This window comes from Mesoplodon densirostris, chromosome 18 (genome assembly GCF_025265405.1).
Source record: "Mesoplodon densirostris isolate mMesDen1 chromosome 18, mMesDen1 primary haplotype, whole genome shotgun sequence".
Classification (NCBI taxonomy): Eukaryota; Metazoa; Chordata; class Mammalia; order Artiodactyla; family Ziphiidae; genus Mesoplodon; species Mesoplodon densirostris.
In genome coordinates this window covers 53609421-53621830 of record NC_082678.1, presented here as the reverse complement: position 1 = coordinate 53621830, position 12410 = coordinate 53609421, and the positions used below count along the sequence as shown (strand labels likewise).

General features: G+C 48.2%; 1 protein-coding gene across 2 annotated transcripts in view; it reads left to right on the top strand.

The window, feature by feature from the left end:
* The window catches only part of ASIC2 (acid sensing ion channel subunit 2), a 997430-nt gene that overhangs the window by 932467 nt on the left and 52553 nt on the right, over positions 1-12410 (top strand). For both annotated transcript variants that reach the window (XM_060081380.1, XM_060081379.1), the window contains exon 3: positions 8333-8460. In XM_060081380.1, the coding sequence (XP_059937363.1) occupies positions 8333-8460 (128 nt within the window). The remainder of the gene's footprint in view (positions 1-8332; positions 8461-12410) is intronic.

Here is a 12410-nt window from a genome sequence, read left to right as displayed (position 1 = left end):
TGACAGATGTGGTAAAGCAAGTCTCCAAGATGCTGAGTGACTTTCCTACCATCTCATGTTTAAGTACTGGAACTAGGACTTGATTCCATAGCTTCTGATTTGGTCCTTGGTTCTTTCTGCCAAGAGCTAGTGTTCCTTAAAAATGAAGAAAAAGAAAAGGAAAAAAAAGGTTGCTTTGGATAACACTCAGTTCAACAGAGGGTAACAGGTTATAGGGTCTTTAAAATGCTAGTGTGTTTGAGGCTCTGCCAGAGGGGGCTGGGATTTGCAGCCTTCACCCAACTTTTGTGGCCGCTTGATAACACCTCCTGGGTCATGAGCCATTGGTGAGAACACTTTGCTACCTCAGGCTGTCGCCCTGAACAGACATAATTGCATCCCATCCAGCAGGGGACACAGCGTTGATCTTTCTTCCTCCAGAAGCCCAGCTCACCTCAAAATGTCACCCAGGAGCAATCAAGCGTGAGGGTTGCCATCTCCGTGATGGGTTCGGATTTTCTCACCTGGGATGCTGCTTAACTGGGCCTGTCTGTGAGGAGTAGGGCAGAGAGGGAGGACAAGAGATGCCTCGTCCATTTGTAGCTAGGCAGCAATTTGTGGATTCTTCGTGCTGTATTTAGAAAAATCAACCTTTTCTGACTTGATGTAAGTGCTGAACGGCCACGTCTAATTTTTTTAATCTGTTTTTCAGGAAATTAAAATGAGATGCAGTGAGGTTAGAGACTTGTGTGTGGTCCCCAGCTCGTAGAATTTTAGAGCTCAAAGTAACCTGAGAGATCAGCCATCCTTTGCAAGGCTCAGAGAGGCAATATAACTTGCCTGAGGTCACACAGCTATTAAGGGGTAGGGCTGGGAGTCAAACCCAGCTCTCTGTGACCTCAGAGCCAATGTTTTCTTTTATATACTTCCTGTTCTTCTTTCCAGGGCCCCACCTTGGGCCTCTTTGGATTCATGCCATGGATTTCTCTGTGCAAGCCAGGGGAGCATGAGGGACCAAGATGGCACCTCTCATGGGCCACCCAAACTGCATTTGTAGTCAGCCTGGTAGAAATACCAGGGCTCTCAAGGACTAGGACCGTGGCCCCTGTCCTTGTCACTGTCAGACATTCAGTGAGCTTTCCCTTGATCTCTGAGATGAGAGAACGCAGGCTTCATCCATTACCATGTTCAAACCCGTTCAGCATATTTTGCAGGAAAATGAGGCTCCAAGAGATGAACTAACTTGCCAAAGGTCACAGAGCTGGAAGTGACCTCACCCTGCCTGACCCCAGAGCCCCAAGCGTCTAACCAACTGTCCTAGGCGCTCTCTGGTTCTGACCTCCCGAGTACAAGGGGCCCACACGTCCACTGACTCAGAATGCCTGGTTCGCTCCTTTGAGAAAGGGGTGCTCCGTCTCTGGGCATAAGCCCCGCCCACCCTGGCCCCGGTGTGGGAGGTGGGAGCCCCCAGAGCTCTATAAGCCATGCAGGGCAATTGGCTCTCCTGGGGGGAGGGGGGCAGAGGGTCCCGGGCCCCTCCCCACAGAAGCCTGGGCAGGCCATGTACATCCCTGAGTGCACCTCGGCTCGTGAGGCCTTCAGAGATGAAGATGCACCGGGGTCAGCTCTGCTGGGGAAGGTTAGCATGAAAACAGGAAGGCTCCGGTGGTCGTATCTTCAGATCCTGGAAGGAGGGGTAGAGCTAGAAACAAGTAAAATCTAAAAGCAGCCAGTAAAAAAAAAAATAAAAATAAAAATAAAAAAATAAAAAATAAAAAGAATAAAAGCAGGCAGTAAAAAAAAATAAAAATAAAAATAAAAAAATAAAAAATAAAAAGAATAAAAGCAGACAGTAAAAAAAAAATAAAAATAAAAAAATAAAAAGAATAAAAGCAGGCAGTAAAAAAATTAAAATTAAAAAAAATAAAAAAAGAATAAAAGCAGGCAGTAAAAAAAATTAAAATTAAAATTAAAAAAATAAAAAATAAAAAGAATAAAAGCAGGCAGTTGTCAACTCAGTGCCAGGATGAACTCTGGAAGCCAAGGGCTACCCTTGCAGATAGTGAGGTCTCCATTCCCAAGAGGCTCCAACCAACGGCTGCCCTCTCGTGGATGGTGAGGCAGAGAGGCCTCCACCTGCCTCTCAGAGGTAAGGTAGTAGATGCCCTCTGGGGACTCTGCCATCAGGATCCAAGCAAGAAATCAACAGCACCCGCAGACGGGATGATACAAGGAGCGATGAATGAAGGGCTAGTCACAAAGGTGCGGGCAAGGCTTAGGGACGGCAGTACTGATGGGGCTGTATCCTTAGCCTGGCAGCACAGAGAGCCATTGCCATGCCTGGGAAAGGGGGAAAGAGCCCGTATCAGAATGGAGTGCTCCCTCCAGGCCCCGAACCAGAGGTGTGCCCTTCCAAGGTGGCACGCAGCTAACGCGCAGGGACCCAGCAAATAGAATGGAGAGACAGAATATCCCAGCCTGACTCTCCCCTCTCCCCCAGTTTCCTACCTGGGCCCACCCTTGGCTGAAGCCAGCCAGCAGCTAGAGGGCAAGGGAGCCCAACAGTACACTTTATACAAGTGCAGCTCCCAGGGCAGAGAGCAGAGTGGAGGGGATGGGTAGGGGACAAACAGAGCCATCCTGCACTGAGACGCATCTCACCATATGGCTGGCCTCCCTCCCACCCTCTCCTCTCAAGCTAGCTATCCCAGCCGCTGTTACAAAGACAGTTTCCTCCAACCCAAGATTGCTTTGTACCAGCACATCCCTGCCTTAGCCTAGAAAATTCCTCCAGATTTTCAGAGACGCTTCTTTGCCTCCTCTTCAGTGTTTATTGCCTCTGCGTGCTTCCTGTAATTTGCAAAGATGAAAAATGTAAGCTTTTATTGTGATGTACTTTTCCCTGCCCCATTATGCATTCTGCCCGTGGCTCCCCACCACCACCGACACCCCCGCCCTGTAGAGCTTCCCAATCCTTTCTGCAGGCACAGAAAATTCTCCACGGGTAGACTTCACCTGGTGCCGGCCGTGGCCCTGCTCCTAAAAAGGAGACTCTGGCTTCTGCAGGTTGAAGTCTCTTTACCACCCTCCTCCTGATGCAACATCATCTTTCATGTTACGCCGTCAGGGTTTCAGCTTGGTCCCAATTAACAAGGGCTCCTAACGCTGTGTGTGTGTAGTAACTTCCCCGTTCTCTGTACTCTCTCTCTCTGGGGCTTTGAATCTGGTGTTCATGATATGTAAACAAATCCTTCACTGCACTGGGAGGGGCCTGCACTCTTGGAAGCAGCTCAGTGTTGAATCTTTTGGTGGTGAGAGGAATAGGAAGATGGGAACAATGCTGTCCAGCACCAGCGGGGTTTATCATCAGGGCTGGCTTCCTGGTTGTGTGACCACTGCAGTCACACAGGCTCAGGAGGGTCACACTCTTGGTTTAATGCTTTCCCACTGCTGTCTTGAGTTTCTCCATAAATTTTTAACGAGGTGCCCCACATTTTCAGTTTGAACCCAAACACTGTGTGGGTGGTCCGAGTTCTTTTTGTTGTTGTTGCTGCTGTTGCTGTTGTTTTCTGTGCAGCCCAGCTGCATGTTGGTGAATGAGACCTTCTGCCTTGTGCAACATGGGAGCAAGCCCGTCACTGGGTGACATGTGGTGCTGGTGTTTCCTAGGGTCCAGCCAGACCCTGGCAGACTCACAGCTGGTCAAAGGGCAGGGAACAGTCAGCTCAGCAGAGGACACTCCCTCACTCAATTTGTTTCATTCAACAAGTAGTTATTGAGCTCTGGTCTGTTCCAGGCACCATGCTAGGGGCTTTAGGGGATAGGACAATGAAAGAGATATTCCCTTTCTCCAGCATCCACTCAGAACCCCAGGGCTATGAACCAGGACACCTGCTCACGTGAAATAAACCACACCCCTAGTAGGGGAGGAAGAGTGACGAATTGCAAGTCAGAAGACCTGGCTCTTGGCCCCTGCTCCACTCTTGACTTGCTGTGTGACCTTGGGCAAGTCAATTCCCCTCTCTGGACTAGATCACTGCTGCCCAAATGTGTTTGGCCTCAGATAATTTGTATCAGAATCCCTGGGCATGCAAGTTTCCTGGGCTTTACCCCAGAGGGACAGAATCAGAATTTCTAGGGAGTGGATCCCGGGGATGGTCACACAGAGCTCCACATGTGATTTCAACGTGCATTCTAGTCTGAGACCATTGGGGGTACGTGGGCGGAGCCTTTGGCTCTAACAGCCTATGCTTGATCACTTCATTTCTTAAAGTGTGTCTTCGTATTTGCACTGATAGTGTGCCATGTCCAGGAAAGGCAGGAGCCGAGGGTGGGTACAGGGCAGGGACAGGAGGGAGGCTGTTATTCACTATCAAACTGGAGAATTACTCCATAGAGGGGAGCTGAGGGCAGTTCTGTGAAGGAAGAGGAACTACCTGGAGATGGGAGAATAAGTGGTGCTTTGGGAGAAGCAAGGTCAGGGAGGATCTGGGACTATAATCATGGGCTGACTACAAATAGGCACCGCTCTGCGGCTCAGAACCCCACCCAGATCTCCTGCTTCTGGACAAGAGACCCCACAGGGGCACCTGCATAGGAAAGCGGGGTGCTCAAGCCCTTGTCACCCTTACTGCTCCGAGAGGGCTGGGATCTGCTCACAGGTGACATTCTACAACTGCACTGCCCAGGAAGGTGGTCACCAGCCACATGTGGCTACCTAATTTTAAGTTTAATTAATTAAAATTCAATTGGATAAAAAATAGATAAATAAAGCAAGCCAAAAAGGTAATATGTGAAGTGATGGATATGTTAATTAACCTGATAGGGGGAATCGTTTCACAATGTATACCTACATCAAATCATCCCACTGTGCACGTTAAATACCATACAATTTTGTCAATTATGCATCAGTAAAGGGGGGGTCATTAATTAATTAAATGATAAATTCAGTGCCTCACTTGCATGAGTCACATTTCATGTGGCTAACAGTACCAGGTTGGATAGCAAGGATTATAGAACATTCCATCTTGGTAGAAGGTTCCTCTAGACAGCATTATCCTGAAGAGGGCAGAAACCTTATTCGTATCTCTTCTGACTCTGCCCATCAGCCTGCATGCCCTTCCATGTTTGTAATGATATGAGAATACTTTAGGAATTTACTCTTCTCCTGCCCCTGCTGCTTTTTTTTTTTAACATCTTTATTGGAGTATAATTGCTTTACAGTGGTGCGTTAGTTTCTGCTGTATAACAAAGTGAATCAGTTATACGTATACATATGTTCCCATATCTCCTCCCTCCCTCCCACCCTCCCTATCCCACCGCTCTAGGTGGTCACAAAGCACCGAGCTGATCTCTCTGTGCTATGCGGCTGCTTCCCACTAGCTATCTACTTTACATTTGGTAGTGTATATATGTCCATGCCTCTCTCTTGCTTTGTCCCAGCTTACCCTTCCCGCTCCCCATATCCTCAAGTCCATGCTCTAGTAGGTCTGTGTCTTTATTCCTGTCTTACCCCTAGGTTCTTCATGACATTTTTTTTTTAGATTCCACATATATGTGTTAGCATATGGTATTTGTCTTTCTCTTCCTGACTCACTTCACTCTGTATGACAGACTCTAGGTCCATCCACCTCACTACAAATAGCTCCATTTCGTTTCTTTTCATGCTTCTTGAATGAACTCCCCATCTGAACCCCAGCCCAGTCTGAGTAGCCCTGGGCGGCTCTCGCTGACACAGGCCTGCCTGGCTGTCCTCCTTGCCCATTACTCGCAGCACTTCTGACACCAAGGCCTCGTTTCTCATTTCTCCCCGTAACCACAGGTACCTCCTTCGAGCCTGTCCTACTGGCTCTAAGGTTTCTTAAGCTCACTTATATGGCAGGCACGCAGCTTCACTAGCTCTGGAAAACACGTTTTGGCATCTCTCCTCTCCCACCCCCTACAGCTCACTGAATGTGCTTTTCATTCATCCAAGCATGGGCATCCCTGTATCCCAATATCACTGTGTTCACTTCTCCCCCATGAAAGCCTGTTCTTTGGGCTCCTTGGCCTCTCCTCAACCCCTCTCTTGGGCGGACCTTAGAACACACCGCCACTGAAAGCTGGCCACTCAGCCTTCTGCATCTCCCCCATCCTCCCTCTCCCTCGGCTCCCTCCCTGATGTACCTGTGGGCCAAGCCCCAGGCTGGGCCATGGGCACCGGACTGAGCAAGAAGCACTCTCCTCTCTTGAGGCATCCGCCATCCATGGGAGAGATGGACACGAAACCACAGGCACGCAGGGACGTAGGGGCAAGAGTTTGGATGGAGCGATCTGGGTAAAGAGATGGCGGAAGACTTGTCTCTGCTGGAGGAAAGGGGGAGGTGTTCGCGGGTTTCATGGGATTCTCTACTGCTCCACGGAGATGTGTATGAAAGGATTCCTGGCTGGGGCTCTCTTTTGCCTGAACCTCATGTCAGCCACTGGATTCCTCGTCCAGATTGTGAGAGCCCTGCCTATTCTTCCTCTGGTCCCTGTCTGCCTACTCAGCCTTGGCCTGTGCCCCCACCTTGGAATTCTCACCCAGCTCTGGACGCCTCCCCCTGCCTTGGTCACTGGCCCCCAGGCTGACCTGGGTCCTGCGCACTCACGTGCCTGGCTCCAGCCCTTCCCTCCTCCTCGCCTTTCTCTTCTGTGCCAGCTTTAGAGTGTGTCCCCAAACTCTCCCTACGCTATGGCCCTGGGGCTGGCACACTCCCCCTCCTTGACCTCTGACCTCCATCCCCCCGCAGCTTCCCTGATTTCTGCATTTACCCATCCTCCCCCTATTCTCTACATCAGAATACTCCTTGATGTGGATTCTAGATTGGCCTTGCCCACTAATAAGTGAGTAAAGGTTGGAGTCACAAATCTCTCACTCGTTCATGCAACAGGCGTTCCCTGGGTGCCTGCAAGATGCCCAGCCGTGCGCAGGGCCTCTGAGATCCAGAGAGAAAGCCCTGAACTTGGCCTCACCGATTCTCAGCCTTGTGGAAAAGACAGTGAGATAAAGGATTATGACGTGGTGTGGCAGAGGCTTTACCAGGTTTATGTGAAGAACACAACCAAGCAGGAGAAGGAGTGGCTCTGGCTGGGGCTGGGGGCTGAATCTTCAGTGATGAGAAGGGAGATGGTCAGGTGGACCAAGTCAAAGACATTCCGGGCAGAAGGAGATGCATGTGCATCCGTGTAGAGCAGGGATCAGTAACGACCAACCTGGTGGCCCTGGTGGGTTGGAACACATAGTGCCACGAAGCAGAGGGCTGCCCAGAGCAAGTCTGGAACGGGGGCAGGTGAAGGAGATGGGGCTCCTTATAAGTGACTCAGATTTGCATTTTGGAAAACTCAAGCTTCAGGCTGTTTGCAAAGAATAAGAGAAGGAGACCCAGGAAAGGCTGATAGATCCCATAGGTGCACTTCCCGCCAATTATGGGCACCAACTTATAGGATGAGCCAGGCTCTGCCATCCCATCCCTTTCTGCTGTCCCTCCCCCCCTCACTGCCGAGGGCCCTTTCTCCTGCCAAAGAACAAAAGGGGAGAAGCTTCTCTTCTAGTTTCCCATTTCCTGCAGCTCCAAGGGGCTTACAGGAAAGCCCCGTGTTTTTATTTCAACTGCTGTATCATCGTGTTTTCCTTCTCCTGATCTCCTCGCCTCAGCTCATGGCCCAGTAGAGAAGTTAGCAAATAAAGAGAATAGGTGCTTAACTCACTTCATAAATCCCATTCTATAGTTTTGGAGATTGAAGCAAAAAGTTGGTTGGCCTAGCTGACCTGAATTCGTTTCTGATTGCTACTCTAACAGATTGCCACAACCTTAGAGGCATCAAACAACACGAATTTATTATCTTACAGCTCTGGAAGCCAGAAGTCAAAAATGTATTTTAAGGTGTCAGCAGGGCTGCATTCCTTCTAGAGGCTCTAGGGGAAATCCATTCCCTTGCCTTTTCCAGCTTCTGGAAGCGGCCTGCATCCCTGGCCTTATGGATCCTTCCTTCCTCCATCTTCAAAGCCAGCAGCATAGATTTTTCCATATCTCTCTGACTCTGATCCTCCCGCTTCCCTCTTGTAAGGACCCTTGTGATCACATTGGGCCACCTGGATGACCAAGGACAATCTCCCCACCTCAAAATCCTTAGTTAGATCTGCGGCATCCCTTTCACCAATGTAAGGTAATATAGCCACAGTTTCCAGGGATGAGGATGTGCACATCTCTGGGGGGCCATGATTCTGCCTGCCGTGGGGCCTTTCCAGCATCCTTTTGAGCTTTTCAGTCCCAGGACTCCATGAGCATCTGTTATCATTGACCCATGGCTCTGTCCACCTTTGTTCTTTCAGAGGAAACGACGTTTGAAGCAGGCGTGAAGGTTCAGATCCACAGTCAGTCTGAGCCGCCTTTCATCCAAGAGCTAGGCTTTGGGGTGGCACCAGGGTTCCAGACTTTCGTGGCCACACAGGAGCAGAGGGTAAGTCCCCAGGGCTCTCTGGATCAGTGGTCCTTGGCCTCTCCCGGCCACCCGCCACGTAAGGAGGAGAGATGGGATTCCCACTCCTGGAAGGCTCTGAATCCACCAAGAAGCCTGGAGCAGTGCTGGGCTGAGTAAAGAGACTCACCCTGAAATTGGAGAAATGTATCAGGCTAACCTCTGTAATCCAATTCTCCTGTACCGCCTGTCGGTTTCTGCAATTGGGCATGAGGGAAACCCAGCTTATTTGCTTTTTCACTCAACTGCTTGGGGGTATTTTTCCCAAAACGTTCTGAGAAAAAAAATCTTTGTTGGGGTGGGGTGGGAGTCCAGTGGATGCTGAGGGAAATTGCTCATCAGGGTTTGGTGTGTTTCATCACTGTGTTAATACAAAGCCAAGTGGCCTGCAAAAAGGAACAGGGATGGAGCATCACTCTCTTGTAACAGGGTTTAAGTGGAGGGAAGCCTCTTCATGGGATCCTGTCTGCTCTCTGATTTAGCACCGGGGGAGGGACCCTCCCAGCCAGCCAGGACTTCTACATCAACTCTGTGAGTCCATGGAGTGAGGACTGGCACAGATGGGACATGGCTTACACACGTCAGAAGGGAGACCTTTGTAAATTCTCAGTGGGGAGGAAGCCTCCAAACAGGACAGCAGAGAGACATGGGGATGCTTTTTTTCTCTTATCTCCCGGTTTGACTAGAATAAAAGCTGGAGAGCCTATGATTCTGAGGGAGTCCTAAACCAGGTCACCCAAGACAATGTACCCTGGGAGGCCTGGAGCCAAGGATGAGGTGAATGAGTGACAGGGAGCCCAGCTCTAGGGTGTGAGGGAAGGAGAATCCGGAGCACGAGAGGAGCAGTCAGCAAAGAGATACACATGTAACTCAGGAGCTCTGCTGGTTTTTAAAATTTGACCCAAATCATCTTTCATCCAGTACTGATCGCTGATTCCTTAGCCATTTAATAAAGCGATCTTCTGTATTGGAAACTGGTTTTAACTCTCTAAGCGAGCTGTAGTTTTGAATCTCTGGGAAAACATGATGGCGCAAGCCTCATGAACTATTCCCTGTACTTAATGCCTGGGCAGTTGCTAAAGATCAAGGTCAGCCTCCACTGCAACACGTAGCAGGTGGGATGGTGGCTCTGAGACTGGGGTAGAGAAGGCTGGGAGGTTGGCCCAGCAACTAAGGGGCTCAGAGGTAGAGGCAGGCAGTGTAGGCAGAAGTGGAGTATTCAAGAATGTGCAAGATGGGAGCCTGGTGGAACAACTAGAAAACTGCATCCTAGAGGACAAAGAGGGAGGGCATGAAGCAGACCGCACGGAGCCAAGTTCAAGGCTGAGGATTTGAATCAGGAAGCATGAACGCAGACTAGCAGGTCAAGGTGTGCAGAGAGCCCAGAGCCCAAGCTATTAGCCTGGGTGGAGTAGCAAGCCTTCCTTCAAGTACTGTCAGATAAACAAAGCAGCAAGGACCGATTTAATCACTAATATACTGTTGCAGTAGGGAAGAGGGTTCAGCCTGAACTGAACTCCATTTCGATTTGTGCAGAAGGCACTTGGCGTTTTAAAGGAAAATGAGGGGAAGGGTTGGGGGGATAGAGGGTGCCTGAGCAGAGTCAGGGAAATGAAACATTACAAAAAGCCAGAAGTTAGGGGGTGGGGGTCAGTGCATGTGGAACCCATCCAAGTTTGCTAATAGGACCCCATCATAGTTAGGCTTCTCTCCTCCTGCAGAGACAGGGAGACAGGGGCCCTACCTTTTGGTCTTGGCAGGAACAAACAAACAGTAAATTCTTTTGGCAGTCTTGAGTTCTTAGGCAGGGACTTTAAGGGGGCTAGGGTCATCCCAGGGGATTTGGCTTTGAGCTGTGAGAAACTACGTTAGTGTAAAAACGTGTTGAAGACACAGTCATTTTCATAAAGAGCTTTCGTTGAATGTTTCAAAAATACTAAATATTCTTGAGCTCACTGGAGAATCCAGAATAAACACTACCTGGAGTTTTGCCCTCTGTTTGTCTCCTGCTCCTGGGCTTGTGTGGCCTAAGTAGTATTACGCTACCCTGAACAGCATACTTCATCCAAGTGCAGTAATACAAGCTGCACCTTTTTTGGATTTCTGCTGGCCTTTTTTATTTCCTTTATACAAATGTGATTTTTCAGAAATCGATTGTTAACACTATTCTAGTTCTGTTCTTCATCTACACTATCCATTTCAATGAAAATGAAGTGCTAATGACAAGAAAGAAAGAGGAAAGAAAGGAAGGGAAGGAAAGCAAGAAGGAAACTATGTTAGTGTTTGTCCAAGTCTTTGTAGGCCAAGGTTGTGGCCTCATGGAGAAGGGGACACAGAGGAGCCTGGCTAGTCCTCCCTTTTGTGTGTGATGTGAGTCAATCTACCTCCCTTCAAAGAACAGGCATGGGTTAGACTAATAAGTGTGTCCATGAATTCTTTGACTATCTAATGGTGAATTTGGGGCTAGTTTTCCACTGCAAATCTGATTTTGTGTTTTGTGGAAAGTAACCACCACTCTGATCCTGCATGACTTACCTGTACTGACACCCCTCTGGTGTCCACATCACTATCACCATGCAGAGGAAGTGAACAGCCTTCCTTGAAACCCACAGGGTAACTCCATCTCCCCGCTGGCGAAGGTTGGAAAGAAGGAAGCTCTCTGTGCTGCTGTGTCATTGGCTTCCCCACTCCGCACTGACCCCCCTTACTGACACCAGAGAAATTTCTGGGCCTGGTGGGAATCTGGAGCTGATAACTTCTCAGAACCCTTACGTCTCTTTCTCTTCCCAGCATGAAACAGAGGGACTCCCCGTGGCGATCAGGGACAGAACATATTCCCAGCTTCAGAGGACAAATTCATGGTTGGCTTTGAAGTATATTTTCAGAAAATCAGCCTCATTCATATTAGCATTGCTATGGTTATTATAAGTAATAATAAGATATTTGGTTAAACATTTTACAGTCTTCAAAGCATTTCCACACCATCTCATTTCATCATTTCATTCATATTAATAGAGAAATACAAAGACACATCCTGGAGCTAAATCTAATAATACATTATGTTTACACGTATATAAAAGAGCATATTCATAGGAAATAAGACTGGAAGGAAAAATAAGGCAAAATACCCACAGTGGGGGAATTCTGAATGATTTGTTTTCTTGTCTGGGTTTGCCACATGTCTTATAATGCGGCTTTGTTTTATTTACCTGTTGAGCAAATATTTGTTGAACACCTACTATGGGTGAAGCGATCGGGATACGGTGGTGAGCGAAACAGACCCAGTGTCTGTCCTTAGAGAACCTACATATTAGTGGTTTCTTTCACATAGGAAAAATAACCGTTAAATAATCTTAAGCCAAGTATAATTTGGGGATTGGCCCCCATTGGTACATTCTCAACTCTGCCATTAGTACTAACCTATCCAGCGGACCCTGGTTCTCAAATATTGATTCTAAGATGCATATTTTTTTCACATTTTAATATTTTTGAAATTGGGGCTTGTTGCACGTCCGTTACAACTGGCGATGTTTTTTCTTTCTTGATGGCACATAAAATCACGGTGGTCTTACAACCTATAGCGGCTACACTGTTCCCATTCCAAGATTCTGCTGCTTCAGCTCAAAGCTTAAGGGAATCTTGGAAGAAGGCCAGAGATGACAAGACTATTTGGGGAGCAGAAGACCCTTTCCTAGAAACTTGGTGTGATCCTTAGGTCCTGAAGGCACTAAAGGAGAAACAGAGATATTTTTATAGAACCAGGTTGTTTTTTCTTCTCATCCAATTTATGTGTGATATTCATCAAGATATATCACTGGTCATAGAGTAAAAAAACAAAAGTCATTATGCTTTTGCCTATACATCAGTTACTTTGTATGAAGTAAATAATTGGGAGGGGACTTACTAAAGTAGTAAGGATGTAGTGGTGTAAA